The 20,529-nt window shown below is 44.3% G+C and overlaps 1 protein-coding gene across 1 annotated transcript; it reads left to right on the top strand.

The window, feature by feature from the left end:
• The first annotated feature begins 823 nt into the window (after positions 1–823).
• On the top strand, positions 824–20,239 carry CHMP7 (charged multivesicular body protein 7). Its single transcript, XM_082200538.1, has 10 exons — positions 824–1,203; positions 2,920–3,094; positions 5,096–5,281; positions 7,593–7,726; positions 9,463–9,511; positions 10,543–10,662; positions 12,695–12,793; positions 13,415–13,475; positions 14,925–15,110; positions 16,434–20,239. The coding sequence occupies exons 1-10, from the start codon at positions 914–916 to the stop codon at positions 16,496–16,498; spliced, it is 1,365 nt and encodes a 454-aa protein (XP_082056664.1). The 5' UTR covers positions 824–913; the 3' UTR covers positions 16,499–20,239.
• Positions 20,240–20,529: the final 290 nt, after the last annotated feature.

Below are 20,529 nucleotides of genomic sequence, written 5' to 3'. Positions count from 1 at the left end.
TTACTTTTTTACGATTGCTCAGAAATAAATGACCTTGTGGATCCAAAGGGGCTTTGCTCCCAGGTGGGTGGGTGCAGGATCAAACCCGGGGCGCGCTGATTCAGTTCATCATTTACTACCCGCGCTTCACCCTAAGGTGCACAGCGCAGGCTCCCAACATTAAAACACCTTATTTAAAACCGTGCAAAACAATTCGCAATCACAATCTTCGGATGAAGGGCGGCATCTAAATTTATGACATCACCTGCCGCTAAAGAGGCGCGTCTTTAGCTTGGACGGCTCCAGAAAACAAGGCTTCTGCAGCGGCTGAGCTTTCTGTCGTAACCTGCAAACGTTGTATGAGGTTTTAAAAAAATTATTATTATTGGACAAGGCTCTCCCCTCCCCTCTGCCTCTAGCGGGACGACACTGCTGGGTTGTTGTGAGCCGCGCAGTCGCAGACCCTTGGCGCTGCGCCACGTGGAAATCCGCGCAGACACACTTTGCGCGTGCACGTTGCGCCCTGTCTTTGCCTTGACGTTTTTGGTATCTGCGCCCCGAAGGGCTGACGGGCAGCTTTCGCCCCTTTAAAACAGCTCCCGCTCCCCCCTCCCCCCCCGGAACAAGGCCCGTCACGGCTTTCTTCCCGCGCTCACTCTTCGAGGGAGAATTCCCCGCCCACATGAGGAGTTTTCTTATTTCCTGCTCCGCCAGGTGGGGAGGGGACTCGCCCGGGAACCCGGAGGCTCCCGCCGCCCGCCCCGAGAGGCGCCTCTAGCCTTTTCTTTTCTCCGCCTTTGGATTCCCGCCAAGCGCCTCGCCCCTCTGTGCGCATGCCGGACGGGGGGGGGGCGCATGCGCCGTCCCACCGACAAGGAAACGCCTGGCCAAGCGGGAGGAGGTAGGCCGCGCCCGAAGCCGGGGGCTCGCCTAGATGTCTTCGCCGGAGGAGGCGCAGGTTGCGCCGGCCGCGGAGGGCGAGCTGCCCCCGGAGTGGGAGACGGACGAAGAGCGCATGGCTTTCCTGTTCTCGGCCTTCAAGCAGAGCCGGGAGGTCAACGCCACCGAGTGGGACAGCAAGATGCTCTTCTGGGGCGAGCTGGTGCTGAAGTGGGGGCGGCGCCGCGGAGGCGTCCGGACCTGCCTGCGGGAGCTGCAGCAGGCCTTCGAGCGGCGGGGCAGCGTCCCCCTGGGCCTGGGCACCGTCCTGCGAGAGCTGCTCAGGTACCGGGCTTCTCTCTCTCTCGCCTTCCAGTCTGCAGCTGTGCCTCTGAGCGCGTGCAGAGGGAAGTTCTGGCCCTGCTGGGCGGGGGGGGGGCAGGGGGAGGACGAAGAAAGGAGGGGGCAAGAGAACACTTCTTCTTGTTGTTGTTTGTTTACACCCTGACTTTTCCCTTGACAGGGACTCAAGGCGGTTGGCAGAGAAAAACAACAGCTAAAGAACATGGGGGAAATCCCACAATCATTAAAATACATGATTAAAACTATCAATAGCTATAGCTCTCTGTGTATCTATTTAAGCTCTTAAAATATACAGATAAGTACAATAAAAGCAGCACAGCACCAGCTGTTTCATTAAAAGCAGTCAGTTCCCAAAAGCTTGTTGGAACAAGAAAACTTTCACCTGCTGGCACAAGGACCATAATATGTGATCTAGTAACCTGTTAGTTCAGTTCTATTTAAACATCCATCAAGGCGTGACTGCATATTAATGTCAGCCAAAATATTTATTTCAACAGCTAGCAGCTCCGTTCAGCTCAACTTTGTCAAATAATAATAAAAAATCCTTCCAGTAGCACCTTAGAGACCAACTAAGTTTGTTATTGGGTATGAGCTTTCTTGTGCATGCACACTTTGTTTTGTTTTGACTACGGCAGACCAACACGGCTACCTACCTGTAACTAGATCTGTGTCAAATGATACTGATATTCAGGTCTCTCTCTTGCTTTTTTGTTCTTCTGTAAGGTACTTAGTGAGTCCTTTGCCTAAAGAATGTGGTTAATAAATAAAATTAACTCTGCTGTCGTGAATAAAACTAGCAAAGATTTCTGGCCATATGAGAATTTTACTGGTCTTTAACATCAACTTATTCTTATTCTTATTATTACTGGTCTTTAACATTCTACAAGGCTCTTGTTTTCCTGCCACTGCTTCTCTTGCGGAGGCTGGTGTGCTTATCTTGTATGCATTTGAGTGACCTTTGCATAAAAAATTTCATGGACTTTAGCTCAGTTAGGGAATGCACATAGCATGTTGGCTAAACAAGTGAAAGGAGAGGTTGTGGATAACTCAGCTCTGCTCCCCCTACAGGGTCCCCCAGTAGCTCTCAACACCCTCCAACTATTTTAAAGGCAACTATAGGCTTTAAGGTGGCACAACATTTACTTACTTACTTACTTACTTACTCTCCCATTCTTTTAGGGCCAGCCATTGCAAAACATTTTATAATATATATATTTTTAAGAAAACAAAGTAATTAACAAAACTCGACATATTTGTTGTTGTTTAGTCGTTTAGTCGTGTCTGACTCTTCGTGACCCCATGGACCAGAGCACGCCAGGCACTTCTGTCTTCCACTGCCTCCCACAGTTTGGTCAAACTCGGCATATTTAGGGAGCTATAATATCCTGGTCCCAAACTGTTCTGAGCTTTGTTTACATCTGGCACCAGAAGTCACCTGGAGCCCACCTTTAATCCAAACATACTTGGAGACCCATTTCTTCTTATTATTATGATATATTTGCATGGTGGTAGTGCTGCTGTTGCCCATCTTGAAGACTACTGCTTTACAGTATCCTCTGCATTTATCATATCCATACTTCTTTAGTACGAGATAGCAGTAGCATGGCAGTCACAGGCGGCTGATTTTTGTCAATTTAGATAAGTATTCCCTTTGGCTTTGCTGAAACTTACAGCATTTATATATTGCTCTTCCCTCAGACGTGGCAAGTTGCAGAGGGAATCTGACTTCATGACCAGTGTAGACAGCAGCTGGATCTCCTGGGGCGTCGGGGTCTTTATTCTGAAGCCACTGAAGTGGACCCTGTCTAATGTATTAGGTGACAGCAAAGTGCCAGAGGAGGAGGAAATTCTGATCTATGTGGAGTTACTTCAGGTAGGCTTTCTGATGCTTGGCGATCACATATCATCAGGATGTTGGGGAGAGCTGAGGGTTTCTGTTATGCAATGATAAAAAATATTGTTGAGTGTTTGGGAAACACTTGAAGAGACCTGTAGCTGAAGAGACCTGTACAGTGGCACCTCGAATTAAGTACTTAATTTGTTCCAGAGGTCCGTTCTTAACCTGAAACTGTTCTTAACCTGAAGCACCACTTTAGCTAATGGCGCCTCCTGCTGCTGCCGCGCCACCGGAGCACAATTTATGTTCGCATCCTGAAGCAAAGTTCTTAACCCAAGGTACTGTTTCTAGGTTAGCGGAGTCTGTAACCTGAAGTGTATGTAACCCGAGGTACCACTATAGTTGTTTTGATATACAGTGTTACCTCAGTTTTCGAGCGTCTTGGAAGCCAAATGTTTCAGAACCTGAACGCCGAAAATCCGGAAGTAATTGCTTCCGTTTTTGAATGCGCCTCAGAAGTTGAACGGCTTCCGCTGTGTTTTTTCCTTTTTTCTCCACTGAGTTTGCAGACTGCCCTTTGCACCTCGGTTGTCAAATGTTTTGGAGGTTGAACGGTCTTCCGGAATGAATTGTGTTTGACAACCAAAGTACCACTGTATGATCAGGAAATCACTCAGAGGATCCCTCATGCAGACATACCCAACAGTTCATAGAGCTGTTGTGGATTACCAGGAACATGGATATTTAATGAATGTGTACTGCAAATTCTCCTCATGCTTTTTCAGAGCTCTCTACCATACTTGCAAGGGATTTCCATCTTTATACCTTAATGTATTTCTTCTTTAGTTTTAAGTTCATGTATCTGCTCCCTGTGGTGCAACTTGAACCATATAAATATAGATTGGAGTGGCACTTTCCATAATTCCAGGATGTCTTCAGTCAAGTGTAATTTACAGTAACCCAGCCAATCACTACGGCTTTAACTCTGCACTAAGAACAGCATACTGTATATCTTTCCTATTCAGTATCATCTTGCTTAAATATTCAAGTGACTAATTTTTGAAGAAGCCTATTTTCTCACCCATGTAGGTTGAGAATAGAATAGAATTATTGAATAGAATTATTGCATTGCAATTTGTGATCATAGTCTGACTGGGAATCAGTAGGAATCCTTCAGAAAGTGAAGGAAGAGCTGTAGGCCAGTTTACTTCCATAAACATGTTCCATTATATATTTGAGGAAGCAGAGAAATCTGACCAGATTAGCAGTTTCCCTTCTCACCCTATAACCCTCAAGTGTTATTGTATCTCTGCTTTAATATTTAAAAGTTTCTCCTTTGCTCTTCACACCCAGAAACCTTGAAGATGAAGGTAATCTTAGGGAGTAGCAGAGTGTAAATTAATACTAATTTTAAAAAGCATTTTTATATTGTTCTGCGGCTGAAAAAACTCCCCCAGGTTGTTGTTTTTTGAGATCAGTAGTAAACAAGATAGTCCCTGCTCTCAGGCTTTCAACCTAAAAGACATGATACAGTAGGGGAAAGGGACGAAGATGTAAAACAGGTGAACCCAGCCACTCGTTTTTATAGTCAAAAGGCTCTTATAATTGCCAGTTTGAATGGAAACAATTTGGAGAAAGAAGGAGCCAAAGTGAGCTGGCCGCTTAGCAGAGTTGCCTTGCTTCTGGTCTTTCCCTGTGCTGCCCATAGTTGTTTATTAACTGCATACCTTAATTAGACATGTGTGCTGACTTATACTGACTGTTTATTTGCTGCAAGCTAGAGACCAGAAACAAGTGGGCTACCGATTATCTAATGATACTCAAATCTAGTCTGTAGCTGAACAGTAAAAACCACTGATCTAAACTGTGGTGTGCTCTGTACTGTATTGTGAATGAGGTTTGAATGTCATCTGTAGAAATGGCCTTGCCATTTCTGAGTCAGGTTAGGATATTAATCAATTCTCGTTTAGTTTGTGCATGGTACCCACAACAGAGGCAGGGAATAAAGAGTTCAGTGCAAATGGTTATTTTCTTTAGGAAAAGGCAGAAGAAGTGTATCATCTCTACCAGAATTCCACACTTTCTTCACACCCTGTGGTTGGCCTGTCAGAGCTGCGTTCCCTGTGCACTAGCATTTGTTCAGACGAAAGGACGTTCTGTCTGGTGCTGCTGCAGCTGCAGAAGGAAAAAAGGGTCACGGTGCTGGAGCAAAACGGCAATAAGGTAGGGTTTTCATATTTTGAAGAGCAAGACACATTTGCCGACTTCTACTTTTAACTATGGATCGCTATGATGAGACTTATTTTACATACCCATGAAAAGGAAGACATGTCCTGGAAAAAGAGGATATATGGCAACCCTAATAAAGAGTTAAAATGTGAGTTGCATTTCTGGAAGTTGTGCCGTCTCTAAATGGAAATAAGTTGAGCCAAATAAAGCCAGTCTTCCATTTGCCTTGTGCTCACTCATTCAGCAAAAGGTTTCCCCCTCTAAAATGAAAACCCAAAGTGGCAATGAAGATATCTGCAGCATTTAGTGAGATAAGGCAGCATTAAGCTGAATTTGTCATTTCATAATTAAAAAGGGAAACATGGGCTTCTGGGCAGGAGAAGGGTTGGTCATATCCTCATCTATAATATACTGTCATCCCACCTCCCCCAAATAATTCTGAGGTTAATAATAATAATAATAATAATAATAATAATAATAATAATAATTTATTATTTGTACCCCGCCCATCTGGCTGGGTTTCCCCAGCCACTCTGGGCGGCTTCCACAGAAACCAAAAAACACTAAAATATCATACATTAAAAGCTTCCCTGAATAGGGCCGCCTTAAGATGTCTTCTGAATGTCAGGTAGTTGTCCATCACCTTGACATCCGATGGGAGGGCATTCCACAGGGCGGGCGCCACCACCAAAAAGGCCCTCTGCCTGGTTCCCTGTAGCTTCGCTTCTCGCAATGAGGGAACCGCCAGAAGGCCCTCGGCGCTGGACCTCAGTGTCCGGGCAGAACGATGGGGGTGGAGACGCTCCTTCAGGTATACTGGGCCGAAGCCGTTTAGGGCTTTAAAGGTCAACACCAGCACTTTGAATTGTGCTCGGAAACGTACTGGGAGCCAATGTAGGTCTTTCAAGACCGGTGTTATGTGGTCTCGGCGGCCGCCCCCAGTCACCAGTCTAGCTGCCGCATTCTGGATTAGCTGTAGTTTCCGAGTCACCTTCAAAGGTAGCCCCACATAGAGCGCATTGCAGTAGTCCAAGCGGGAGATAACTAGAGCATGCACCACTCTGGCCAGACAGTCAGCGGGCAGGTAGGGTCTCAGCCTGCGTACCAGGTGGAGTTGGTAGACAGCTGCCCTGGATACAGAATTGACCTGCGCCTCCATGGACAGCTGTGAGTCCAAAATGACTCCCAGGCTATGCACCTGGTCCTTCAGGGGTTCACAGTTACCCTATTCAGGACCAGGGAGTCCTCCACACCAGCCCGCCCCCTGTCCCCCAAAAACAGTACTTCTGTCTTGTCAGGATTCAACTTCAATCCATTAGCCGCCATCCATCGTTGTTGGAATTTGAACTTTTTTGGCTATGACGTATGGAATGAACATAATAGTTAAAAAGGCTTGGTGAGCTCTGGATTGCAGAAATGCCAGGAAGGTCTGCTATTTTCTTCTAATTGTACTTCAGGCAATATCTTGTACTGCCCTGAAAGTACAAGATAGCTGATTGAGGAGGGATGGTGGGATCTACTGTATAGACTTTAAAATGTGGTTCATAATTTTACAGAACTTGGTTAATGCAAGATATTCAGTGTTTCACAAATGAAGATAGAGACATGCTTATAACAGCATTGGTGCAAAAATCATTGACTCCCCAAATCTATGTTGCTGAAATGTCTTCTCTGATGGCTGTATTCATCACTTACTCTTCAGTAGACTTCCCTCTTTAGATAACAAGAGGATGTTTCTTCTTTTGGTTAAATATAGGCTAGAAAAAACACATGTTGCCTCATAACATGGGTAGGCAAACTAAGGCCTGGGGGCTGGATCCGGCCCAATCGCCCGTGCACGGTCTGGGAATCAGCATGTTTTTATATGAGTAGAATGTGTGCTTTTATTTAAAATGCATCTCAGGTTATTTGTGGGGCATAGGAATTTGTTGATTTTTTTCCCTTTCAAAATATAGTCCAGCTCCCCACAAGGTCTGAGGGACAGTGGACTGGCCACCTGCTGAAAAAGTTTGCTGACCCATGTCCTACAGTTTGTTAGCAACATATTCAAATAGGGTGTGTGTGGAATGACAGCTTGAGCATTAGAGATAAGATGCATCCACCTCGCAGCTCAAATTTTAATTTCTGTCAACCAGGGAAAAAGATGTTGAAACCTGAAGAAGTCCAGCAATTCGAATAAAGTATCTCTAAAATACAAAAATAGGGACGTATACTGGAAAGCAGAAAGTCTCCCTGGGAAATAAGAGACAATTGGACCTTAAGATGATGGGATGAGATCTTATGTCATAATGAAATTTTCTTTCAGATAATGAAATTTGCTCGAGGTCTTCATACCAAAGTATCTCCAGTGAATGATGTTGACATTGGGGTTTATCAGCTCATGCAAAGTGAACAGCTGCTGTCTCAGAAAGTGGAGTCCCTGGCACAAGAAGCAGAGAGGTAATATGGGTGTGTGTCCTTTACAACTCCTGCGTTGCTGAGCTGTGGTCCTTCAGGCAAGGGGCATCTTTTAATCAATTTTTATTAAAAGTTTTCCACATAAAATACAATAAAAGCCAAACTAATCCAGAGAAAAGAGATAAGAAAAAAGGAAGAATAAGAATATAAAGAAGAAAGAGAAGGAAAAAAAGAGAAAGTGAATACAAAGCCCTTTATCAGAATTATATCTTAACCCTTTATCCACACACAGAAGAGTGAACCCTCCCAGCTCTCACCTGCGTGCTTCCCCTTCTTTCCCCAGCCTCCCACCGTGGGAGAGCCCCTCTACCCTGCTCTTCACGCAGGGCCCCCCATCTTCTGCCCACCACCTTCCTGTGTGTATCTTCATTAATCCAAAATAGGGAACTTCAAAAAGCAGAGCATAAATGTAGATAGAATTAACCAAAGAAAAACAAGAATTGGAGATGATAGAAATAAAAGAAAAGAAAAAGAAGGGCAATTGTGTATATGACAGTTATATGCACTCCAGGATAACAATCTAACTATTATACAGCTGTTTCTCAATCTGCTAGGTGTTGTTTTCTCAATCTTCCATCCTGTTCATCTCAAATTCACCTTTTCCTACTCAAAAGTCAAAAAGTAGCTCTTCAATTATTATAATTAAATGTCTTAAATAGTCCTCCAATCCAATATGATGAATTTCTTCCCAACTGTTCTGAGAAATCTAAAAAGCGTAATAGTCCATATTTATTTGCTTGTTGTGTCTTCATTACTTTGTACAGTAGTACCTCTAGATGCGAACGGGATCCATTCTGGAGCCCCGTTCGCATCTAGAAGCAAACCTAAACTGTTTCACCGCGTCTGTGCATGCGCAAGCGGTGAAACCTGGAAGTAACGCGCTCCGTTACTTCTGGGTTGCCTCAGAGTGCAACTCGAACACGCTCATCCCGAAGCACATTCAACCCAAGGTATGACTGTATTCAGTTCCATATATTTCCGTCCCATTTCCTCTTGACCATGCTTACTCTTAACTTAAAGGAAAAAGGAAAAAATCCTTTTTCCATTTTTCATCGAAACCAATTGTCAAGAGCTTTATTCACTTCAATTTGTGCGCATGGCCCTTTCTCTCTCAGTTCCATCTCTGCCATCTTTGGTTCTCTCTTAATGTCCATCTTCATAAATCCATTCATTTCTTCCGGCATCACAACAACATCTTTCAATTCATCATCTGCTGTTATCCATTTCGCCTTTACCTTCTCATATTCCATCAGAAGAGGATCCATCTCTTTTTCCACAGGTCCTGTGCGTTCTTTAGTCTGATGCATCTCTGATCCAATCTCTTTGAATGTTCAGTGCATTTCAGCTCTTAATTTTGTCAGCTGTTCATCCAGCAGCTGCTGCATGACACCAACAATAGATGAGGCATTTAGCGTTGCCTTTGCCATATTCATCTCCCCCTTTGGCAGTCTCTGCATCCAGGAACTTGTGCATGTTCAGGCAAGGGGTGTCTTCACTGCTGAACTACAGTTAAGGCATTTGGTAAATCATGACCTTGTTTTTATAAAGCTTCTTTATAAAAGGGTACAAAAAATATGAGCGGAGCAGATCTACAGTTGCTTCAGTAGTGATACTGAGATGCACCACATGTGGGGGGCTACAATCTCCCATCAGTCTAAGAATGACCACCTAATACGTAATAAATAAGAAACTGAGCTGCTTACACTTTGCTTTTCTAGATGTAAAGAGGAGGCCCGGAGTGCATGTAGAGCTGGGAAAAAGCAGCTGGTAAGTCCTGTGTTTTCTCAACTAGGCAACCAAAAGTTGTGTGGGATGTGTACGTCCAAAGCCAACCTGCTTCAAACGTCATGTGTTTTCGTGAGGTTAGCATATGGGTAGGCAAACTAAGGCCTGGGGGCCAGATCCAACCCAATTGCCTTCTAAATCCGGCCTGCGGACGGTCTGGGAGTCAGCGTGTTTTTACTTGAATAGAATGTGGGTTATTTGTGGGGGGCATAGGAATTTGTTCATTTCCGCCCCTCAAAATATAGTCCGGCCCCCAACAAGGTCTGAGGGACAGTGGACTGGCCCCCTGCTGAAAACGTTTGCTGACCCCTGGTTTAGCACTTGTCAAGCCTCTTGTTGAGGTCACTGCAGCACAACAACCTTGTCATGTGGCTGTTCATGGGCATACATGATCTCATTTTGTAGTATGGGGTCTAATGTGTCTTCTGTCAAGGTACTGCTTCGTTTATAAAAATGTTGTGCTTTCTTGGGTGTTCAGAGCACAGTCTCTTCTTTCTTTAGCTAATAGAACTATTACTTTACCTGTTGAATATTTTTGGTGACGAGAATAATTGTTACCATTCAATGATGGTGTTGAAATAAACAAAACCCTCTTCCTTTTTTTTGCTTTGAGAAACAATGCTGCCTTACTTGTACCACTTAGGCACTTCAGAAGAAACATACACACAAAGTAAATTGTACCAACAAGGTACTTTCCCCTGCATATATAGCAGAAGCTGACGGTTTCAGGACTTTTCTCTGTAACTTGTTAAATGCTGTGCATTTCACTCTCCAGCACCGAAATGCACATTTACCTTAAAAAAAACCAGCAACAGGGGCAATTACTTCTACCTCTCTCCCAGCAGCCAGCAGACAAATGCAGTCTTAAGGACATTCATTCACTTAGCTGGATAAGCTTTGAGGAGAAGACAACCACTGTGCATGTCCTCCTGCACTGAGATGACTGTTTTAAATAGGGAGTTATTTCAGGCTGCTCTTGATGGTTAATCAAAACTGTGCCTTTATGTTCTTAGGCACTTAGGTCTTTGAAATCAAAACGAAGAACAGAAAGACGTATTGCAGAACTTCACTCCAAGCTGGACGTAGTACAAGGCATCCTGGACCGGATCTACGCCTCTCAGACAGATCAGATGGTATTCCTTTACTGATGTGTCACCATTGACTCCGCTTTGCTCTGTTTAATTCTTCTGTCTAAGATTTCTGCTTGAAGATCTGCTTTATGTTGGAAATACACATTCTTTCCACTGCAGTGTTGACTGATTTGTCAGTCTGGGGCTTGTTCACACACTTCTTACCCCTTGAAGCTATAATGGAGGTAGCCAATGTGGTACTGTCCAGGTATTACAGTCCAAGTCAGCATGACACATAGTCAGGCTTGATGGGAACTATACTCTAGCAGCATCTAGAAGGCATCACATGGTCTTTCCTGAACTCAGATATTTCTTCCTTTCTATCTCTCTGCTTCTCTTCCTGACACAGAGCATGCATTGGCTTTGGCACATCTCTGGCCGGTTGATCCCCATTTGCCTGTTGTTGTGTGTCACTGCTGTTAGCGAGATGCCTCAGTAGACATGTGTTTCATTCTAGAAGCTTTATGAATCATAAGCTTTAGACATTGGCAGTAATACCTCTTGGCAGATTTACCCAGTAACTTAAACTCACACAGTATTTAATTTATAGGGTAGGATATTTATTGATGTACATAAACATCATCAGTGAGGAATTGCTCAGTAATGATAAACATTTCCTTGATCTGGGAGAATTAGTTGATTAATTCTAACCAATCAAAAGCATGCAAAGCGTAAAAGGAAATGGAATTGTGTTTATAAAGCACAGCTTAGGAAGGCATGCTAACCTGCTCTCTCACTGGGCTCACTTTGCATACTAAGCTTCAGTCTAGGCCTAATCAGGCCTGCGGCAGGGAGGACCAGTGAGTGGCTTCTGAAATACGGACACATGTGAAAATAGGAAAAAGAAGCAGATGTGGAGGCTACGATTTGTAGTGAAAGTACCTGTGGAAGACAGGATAGGGAGCAAGCTTGGTGGAGAATCCTGAAGAAGAAAGAACTGGGTGCATTGAAACTCCTGAGTCTTTCAGAAAAATGTTGAAAAAAGCAAGTAAGAGGTCCTGAAAATGGCTCCTCTGCAAAAGTTCACTGTCCCAAGCATATGGCTTGCAAAATATTTCAGTTGAGATTACAACCTTAACTCCCTCATCTACTTTTCCCTCAGGCCTCAAGCGGCCACCTGACAAAGTAAATCCAACTGAAGTCATTTTTAAAATCATATAGGCAATATTGAGGTGGAGTGTCTGCCAGAATCAGTATTATTTATTATTTATATCCTGCTCCAGCCAATGCAATTCTGGGCTGCATCAATAGGAGTATAGCATCTAGATCAAGGGAAGTAATAGTGCCACTGTATTCTGCTCTGGTCAGACCACACCTGGAGTACTGTGTCCAGTTCTGGGCACCACAATTCAAGAAGGACACGGACAAACTGGAACGTGTCCAGAGGAGGGCAACCAAAATGGTCAAAGGCCTGGAAACGATGCCTTATGAGGAACGGCTAAGGGAGCTGGGCATGTTTAGCCTGGAGAAGAGGAGGTTAAGGGGTGATATGATAGCCATGTTCAAATATATAAAAGGATGTCACATAGAGGAGGGAGAAAGGTTGTTTTCTGCTGCTCCGGAGAAGCGGACACGGAGCAATGGATCCAAACTACAAGAAAGAAGATTCCACCTAAACATTAGGAAGAACTTCCTGACAGTAAGAGCTGTTCGACAGTGGAATTTGCTGCCAAGGAGTGTGGTGGAGTCTCCTACTTTGGAGGTCTTTAAGCAGAGGCTTGACAACCATATGTCAGGAGTGCTCTGATGGTGTTTCCTGCTTGGCAGGGGGTTGGACTCGATGGCCCTTGTGGTCTCTTCCAACTCTATGATTCTATGATTCTATGATTCTATGATTCTATGCTCTTCAGCCCAAAAGACTCCCTGAGCAGCTAACATGAAATTAAAACAAGACACTCCCTAACCACAGACTGACTTACTTATAAATAAATAAATAAATAAATAAATAAATAGGCTATTTAAAAAGGTGAAGAACTGCAACAGATTACTGAAAATACTTGTAAAATAACAAGCTATTCTCTTTCCTCCCAATAAGGTATTTAATGCTTACCAGGCTGGAGTTGGAGCTCTGAAGTTATCCATGAAAGATGTCACCGTGGAAAAGGCAGAGAACCTGGTGGATCAGATTCAAGAGGTACTATAAAGAGGAAAAACAAATAATCTCTATGCAAGTGTTAGTTAAATGAGAATCACATTCGAGCTGCAGGTTGCTTCTTAGCTTTCTGTTAAGTGGTTTCCATATCTGCCTTTGCTTAACCCCTCTTAGCAGGCTTTATTTCAGATGCCAGGGTGGTGTAGTGGTTAGAGCAGGGGCCAGTGATCTCCCTCCAGTCCTCTGTCTGGCCCTTCAGACTCTCCTCGATCTGCACCCCCACCGGCTCTGCTGCACATCGCCCTGCAGTTATTTTGGAATCTGTCATACTGCAATAATGGAGAGGTGTAAGTGTAGAACCCTCTGAACTGTTTGTGACTAGACTGCAGTCATTGGAAGGTTGCCCATGAGGGGATGCCTCCCTCAGGCTTGAAAAATGTTCCCTAACCCTGAACTAGAGTGTTGTACTCAGCTAGGGAAATCCAAATACTTGCTCACTCACGAAGCTTGCTAAATTGCTGTGGGCAAATCACTATGGTCTAGCTTAGCCTACCTTGCAGGATCATTGTGGGATTAAAGTGAAGGATTTGATGTGTGCCAACTGAGCTCCTTGGAAGGTGGATTAAAAGTGTAATAAATGGCAATATCTGCTGCTTTTTTCAGCTTTGTGACACCCAGGATGAAGTAGCGCAAACCTTAGCAGGAGTTGGAATCAATGGCTTAGGTGAGTCCAAACTCTTAAGCCTCCAAACCCTTGTTGTTGGGTTTTCTATCTTACAACCTCATATTCAGACATTTGAACAGAATCTTCCTCAAATGGTGGTGCTGGTCAGCATGATGGGAATTGTAGTCCAAAATATCTGGAGGACAGTGGCCTAGCATGGGTTGCCAGTGCCCTAGGCAAGGCAAGTATTGCGCCCCCTAACCTGTGAGGAGAAGCAATCCTACATCACAGGATTGAGGGAAAAGTTTGGGGAGCCCCACGATGCGAGAGTCTGTCCCTACTCTGCACTTGAGGGATATGGGGCATCTAGGACCAACTGCTGACATCACAGGTTATGGTGAGCACAGAGTAACCCTTCAGATGGGAGAAGCACTCCAGTGGTGCAAACCTTTCCCTTGTCAGCATGCACTCTGCACAAGCGCTCTGGCTCCTTCCTTTTCGTGCACCTGAGGAGAGCCCCACACTTGGAGAAAAGGTGGTGGTGACGGTGGATTTGGTTTCAAAGAGGGGCACGTGGCAGCGGAGTGCCGGGCCACCAGGGCTGTCCTTGAGTGGGCTGGGCAGCCCTATCCTCACTGGAATGGGCTGAAGCGAGTGGGAGTGTCTCTGCCGAGGCTCAGGACAATGGGCGGAGGAAGCTGGCAGCAGGCAGGGCGGAGGTGCTGGCTGCCACTTGACCATCAAAGCGTCTTCATGCAGCACTGCTGCTGTTGCCAAGCAGAGCCATGGAGCAGCGGCAGGACATGCATCCATGCCTCCTCGGGCTGGGGTGCCGCCGCCACCCCGAGTCAAGGTGCTCGCAGCCAGCCTGCTGCTGCCTGACAGTGAGTTGAGGTGACCCACTTGTAGCTTGCGCTGGTGCAGCAGACCTGGGCTTGAATGGGAGAAAAAAGTGAACAAAAATTGCAAGGGTCCAGTGCATGTGTTGCGCACAGACACGTTTCCTGCTCCCTGCACACACAGAAGGAAGCCTTGAGTGCTTTGTCCTTTCACCATAGTGGTGGCGAGGATCAGTTTTGCGAGCAGAAAGAAAACTTTGAGAAAGGAGCTGAGTCGCCACAGTAGCTGAGGCTTGGAGGTGGGCAAGCATCCCTTACCCAACTTGCCACCCACCACATACTTGCATGAGTGAGGTGGGTCCCATTCTCAACTGTAATATATTGCCACTATTTGACGATTTTTTTTTTAGGGAAAACAACAAGAGCGCATTCTCAGTAGGACTGAGCAGAATAAGAGAACCTTCTTCAAGCTCTTGCCCTTCTTACAGATCTTAAGAAGGTTATAGTACATCTTACAGCTATGTGTACTGGAGCTGATCTCTCTTGTTGAGCATGTCTTCTAATCCTATGTGCAGTTAACAGGCACTGTTGAACTCTGTGGGACTTGATTCTGAGTAAATTCACCAGGAGCCCAAGCTGTATGTCACACTGGAATGTATTTGTTCTCCAGTATCAGAAGCTGATGCCGAGGAACTGGAAAAGGAGCTGGACACTCTTCTCCTGGACTCCTCCAAAGATCTTCTGGACCTGCCTTCCGTTCCACAGAAGCCACTGTTTCCTACGTCCGTAGGGCTTCCTAGCATCTCAGATGCTGAGCTTGAAGCAGAGTTGGAAAAGCTCACCCATTCAGTTGGAGGTATGTTTCTGTTGTATTGTTTTCCAGAGTCTAATGTTACCTCTTAAAGACCCAGCTTACTATAGCTAATTGACTACCATGAATGTGCTACTTGGCTTCTTAATTAATGCATTAATTCCATTCATTAATGAATGGAAGAAAGACTCCACAATTTCTGGCTTTGCATTATGTCCGAACTGGAGGTTGTGGTTGGTTTTGCTAACAAACCACAATCTGTAGCCATGATTTATTCTTGGCTTCCTGAAAGTCATTTGTTTGAGCAAAACAAACCACAGACCCTGGTTTGGACATGATGCACAACCAGGGATTGTCGTTTGCTTTCCCTTCAGCCTAGTGGGGAAAAGCAAAGGTGGCACAGTCAGCATGTTTGCGGTAAGCTACAGTGGTACCTCGGGTTACAGACACTTCAGGTTACATATGCTTCAGGTTACAGACTCCACTAACCCAGAAATAATGCTTCAGGTTAAGAACCGTGCTTCAGGATGAGAACAGAAGTTGTGCTCCGGCGGCGCGGCAGCAGCGGGAGGCCCCATTAGCTAAAGTGGTGCTTCAGGTTAAGAACAGTTTCAGGTTAAGAACAGACCTCCGGAACGAATTAAGTACTTAACCCGAGGTACCACTGTATTGTGACATGCAAACAAGGCCAAAAGATGCAGAGACCCCATTAGCAGGCTCCCTGCAGGGTTATGCTCTCTTTCTTCCCAAGTGTGCTACTCTGGGCTTCTTAGCTAAGTCGGTTGCATGCCAGTACAGAATACTTTTTCTAGAGGGTAATTAAAAGGACCTGAATTTTGTTCAGTTCCACGCCTCTCTCTAGCTGCCCTGGCAGTGTCCCTCCAACTCCTATAGCTCCTTGTGCTACACAGTCATCTCATTTACCCTCTGAGAATAAAAATACCTGCTTCTCTGTTGCTCTTCTTAGGATTTAAATCTGAGCTTGGATGCAAAGGTGCATGAAGGCTGGTAGGCCAGGCATTCCCTGGCCACAGGTGGGAGGCCTACCCAAAGACTTGGGTGTGTAGTAGACGTGGCCTATTGCCATAGATCCATAGGGGCAGACCTTCCTGCTTTCTAGCTTTGAAAATCTCTTATATATCCAACTAAGGAGCAAGAACTGTTGGGGGTATGCATATACTTTTTTATTTATGTAATTGTCAGTGGAAATGGTGCTTTACAAAATAATAAAAAAAGACAGGCCTCTTCCCCACAAGCTTAACAATGTAAATTTTAATTGAGTGTAGGCATGTCATTATGCATACTTAAATTTGCTTCTACCGCAGTTGCAAGTGTGTTTGACCTTCTTCCTTTTTGCATCATTTACAGGATTGGCACTAAAGACTGACTCAAAGGCCTCTGAGCCCAAAGGAGCTCTGGAACTGCATCTCTAATGACTCAATACCACCTTCGTGCTATGATGATGTCTTAAATTTTGGTGATCGTAACTACAAAAGTAACTTGTGGAATGTGGGCTTATGTCCCCTCCTTGCTAGATGGCACTTTTGTAAGAGACAGGATGTACCTGCCATGACAATCCATCATCTTTCAAACAGATCCCAACTGCTGTTGCTGTTGTCTTTTCAGTGCCAAACTACAGTGTCTCCGGTTGACATGTTCACCTGTGTTGCCAGTCATGGTTGCCCTTCCCTGGCAAGTTGACACTCCTGCTGAGATTTTAACTTGTCACACAACACGCTGAAGGCCCTCTTTCCACTACGTGAAACTGAACCTAGTTGTGCCAGCTTTGGGGAGAATCAGAAATGCAATAGGATCACAGCATTCCTGGCATCCAGCTGTTCTGTGTGTCTGTGCAAAACACTTGCTGCACATGAGAAAGATACTGACTCTGGTAGCTCTTGCTGGGCAACAGGCACACACACACACACACACACACACACATACATGTTGATGGTCTTTCTGTTCTTCCTTATCTGTGTTTGCACGATGTGGACAACATAGATGTGTGACAGTTTTATTGTAGGATACTTTTTGTTGCTGTTTCCACAAGGGGGTAGTATCTGCAAGCACAAAATGCCACGTAACCCTTTTTCAACAATAGTAGTGTAGCCTTAAATGGGACCTGCAAAGGATTCTAAAATGTAGGGGTTTAGGGCTTTTTGTTGCTGCTTGATTATTATAATCTTTTGATGTTTAAGAAAGTACTTTTCAGTTTATCTGTAGGAAGAGCAAGTAACATTTATCTTCTGCTTTGGTGGAATGCTCCCTTTAATACTTCTGAGAGATTTAGGGTGAGCTTTTTAGCCAGAAATTTACAGACTATGGCTTCATATCTTCTGGGAGGCTATTCAATCATGTATGTTGGAAGACCTTTAAAAATGGCAGAGCTTTGGATTGATATCTCTGCATCGGATGTATTTCTTGGGGAGAGTTGCTGTTTCCTTTTAACACAAAAAATGTTGATGGAATGCAGGATGGAAAAGTGAGTGGGCAAGGGCCAGTTAGCCTATTGAGATGACTTTTATTCATCTGGGGGGAAATGCAGTTCTTGCCCTCTGCAGAACACCTTTTACAAAGTAAATTATATTCTGAGTAGAGCCACTGAAGTGAGTTAGTCATGTCCTTTAACTTCCCTGCTGGGTTGACTCTCTGTATGTAGGACTAGCTTTGGATGCAGCGCTATGAGACAGGCCTGCACTTTTTCTGGATGGAAGTTATTTTCTAGCCACATTAACTGCAAAAGGAAAAGGTGGCACTTTGCTTGTGTGTCAGTGCACTGCATGAAGCACACAGGTGGTGGGAACCATTTATATAATGAGAAACTGTGGGTCAGTAGTGGCTGTTGGTAAACTTGCAGCCTATTCCAAGACTGAGTGTACACTCAAAAGCACAACGGTCTGGATGGTGTTTGCTGCTGAGTGAGCTGTGATTCAGGTCAGGAAACGCAAAACGTTTTTTTTCAAGGAAGAGATCTGCCTAAATTGCAGGTGGGAGAAACAGCTGGCCTTGTCTTCTCAGTGTGCTGTGCTAGAATCAATACTTTGCCGATTCCCTGCAAGACACTTTTTCTGAAGGCAGATGGCAAATGGGAGTTGCATTGAATAATTTTAATGCCATAATCATTAGTTAGAAAAACAGTTAAGAGAGGGAGGAAAGGTAATCAATCTTTAAAATAACCAATGATGTAATAAAGGGGAGGAAAGTCTTCAGTTCCTCTCTATTGTTGTTTAACATGCTTCACTTTGCATATTATTCTCCCTTCATGGTTTTATTTGAAGCAGACTGTCCATTTAGATATAATGAACAGGGCTTGGAGAACGCAGCCATTTGAACAATCAGCATATTGGATTCCATGATGCATCTAAACCTTTTCTTGTCTCGCAATGAGATCTTCTCTGTTGCCTCTAGCTGGAGTTGCTATTTACACTTTAATGTCATAAGGTGTGCTTTTTCCTTTGCTACTTTTGGACAATGATCCTCATTACAGATGTAGATTGATTTTTTTGTACAAAACTAAAGGAAAAAATTGTGCCTCAAAATTGTGGAAATGCCAGCTATAGGAATGTTGAGTCTTGCTGTGAATCACAGAAATGTCTGGGTTTAGGTGTGCTGAAAAGAGTTAGAAAGCTGACAGCATTCCTGGTTTCTAGAGCTGAGCTAAATGTGATGTGTGGTCCGTAGTTCAGCTTTGCATAGCTTCTCTTTCACAGATAGCTGAAGTGGGGACCTCTGAACTGAAATGGGGTCATAGGGGGACGAGAGATTTTGTTAACCCTTTGCTCCTGCTCTTGTTGACCTGATTGGAATTGTGTCTCCTCTCTTGCAACCTGCTGTTTGCAGTGGAAGGAAAGCATAAATTCCTTCCATTGCAAATAGTAAGCTTGGAGCGGGGTGGGTGGGTGGGTGTAGTTTTTGATTGGGACGGTGGCAAGAGCAAAGGGTTAACCCCCACCCATACCACAGTCTCAGTCCAGCTCCCCCCCCCCCTGCACTGGCCACTGTGAAATAAGAATGAGATTTGCAATGTCAAAAATATGTCAAAGGTCACATCTCATTTGCCTCTATGCCTGCCTTTTTAGTACTCTGTGGCAGCTTTAGTCCTCCCCTGGAGCACTATCCCAGCCTAGTTTGGATAAATGGAAAATAATAGGTATCCAATCTTTTTAGCAATTTCATTAGGCTTGCTGCGAGGTTGACCAGCAATGCCAGTTTGGAACCAAGGAAGCCCAGTGAATTCTCATTGAAGCAATAAACCTCTGCAGACCCCCTCATTCACCTGCATGGAAACCCTGGTTGCCTGTTGCTGCTGGGCTAGTACGTAAACACACAAAGCTATCCTTTTGTGCACTGTCCTTAAAAACAAACCACAATTCTGTGCCTTGGCAATCCAAATTCTACTTTCAGGTGGGGAGTTGAATTATGTGACCCAATTAAGCAAATTCACACAATTCTGCAGTCCGTGTGTGTGTGTAATAGTTACTTTTTTGCTACTCGTGGGAGGAGGAAGGATACTGAAGTCCTGTTGCCAAATACTAGAAATCCGATTCAGCCAGGTTTCTGCCTTGTGAGACTCAAGGTGTCAGTGCCTGGACCCTTTTAAACCCCGTTTAAAAAATCAAAACAAAAAGCAGATTCCAAGAATGCTGAATTATTTGCCCACCACAACAAAATGGCATACATTCATGCACAGCCCTGCCAATAGGCAATAATTTTGAGAGGATTTGAGTTTCAAATGCATTGTAAACAGCTCTATTCTGTGGTTCTCATAGCAATTTACTCTAAAGGAATAATTACTTTCCATGCCTAGCCTCAAATCCTAGATCATTGGGATCAGTACTGTTTTTCTGCTGCTTTCAGAACCAGGTCCTGCTTCTCCCTCTAATCTGTACAACATGCAAGAAGTAGAGGTTTTATTGTATGTGTCCCTAATGTGTCTGTATCTAAAATATTGCTGCTCAGAGGGCTGGAAGAGGCATTCAACAGTTAATATTGAACAGCTTGTTCCTTTCTAGAAGTGGCTTGTAATTTTCATGCTCCGGCACCAAGCGGGAATGTAATCAAGATGAATGAAGAGAAAGGAAATCTAAAGTCTCAATTGTTTAAAAGTGGGCAATTTGTAGAGAAGGCAGTTCTGTTGGACGTGAGAGAGAGATTAAAGAAACTGCAAATTTAAATAGTGTCCTAGTGGTGGGTGAAATGTAAAGTGTACTGCATTATAGTTATGCAACCACACAGAGATCAGAACTTTGTGTATGCTTGAACTCTCACCCTAATCCAAATTCTGTACCAAAATATCTCCAGCTTCATTCTCCAAATGTATGCAAACATTTTAATTTTCTTTGTAGCTAACTGGAACCATAGAATAGTGGAGTTTAGAGGGACCACAGATCTTTTGCCCAATGTGGAGTTCGAACCCACAACCTTGAGATTAAGAGTCTCATGCTTTAGCAACTGACCTAATTGG

Source organism: Podarcis vaucheri (genome assembly GCF_965113315.1).
Source record: "Podarcis vaucheri genome assembly, chromosome: 15".
NCBI classification, from domain to species: domain Eukaryota; kingdom Metazoa; phylum Chordata; class Lepidosauria; order Squamata; family Lacertidae; genus Podarcis; species Podarcis vaucheri.
This window is presented reverse-complemented; position numbering and strand designations above follow the sequence as displayed.

Excerpts from the sequence above, each read along its gene's own strand:
- CHMP7 (XM_082200538.1), top strand. The coding sequence starts at position 914 with ATGTCTTCGCCGGAGGAGGCGCAGGTTGCGCCGGCCGCGGAGGGCGAG. Across the intron at positions 1,204-2,919 it reads GTCCTGCGAGAGCTGCTCAG|ACGTGGCAAGTTGCAGAGGG; the intron begins GTACCGGGCTTC and ends CTCTTCCCTCAG. Across the intron at positions 15,111-16,433 it reads GCTCACCCATTCAGTTGGAG|GATTGGCACTAAAGACTGAC; the intron begins GTATGTTTCTGT and ends CATCATTTACAG.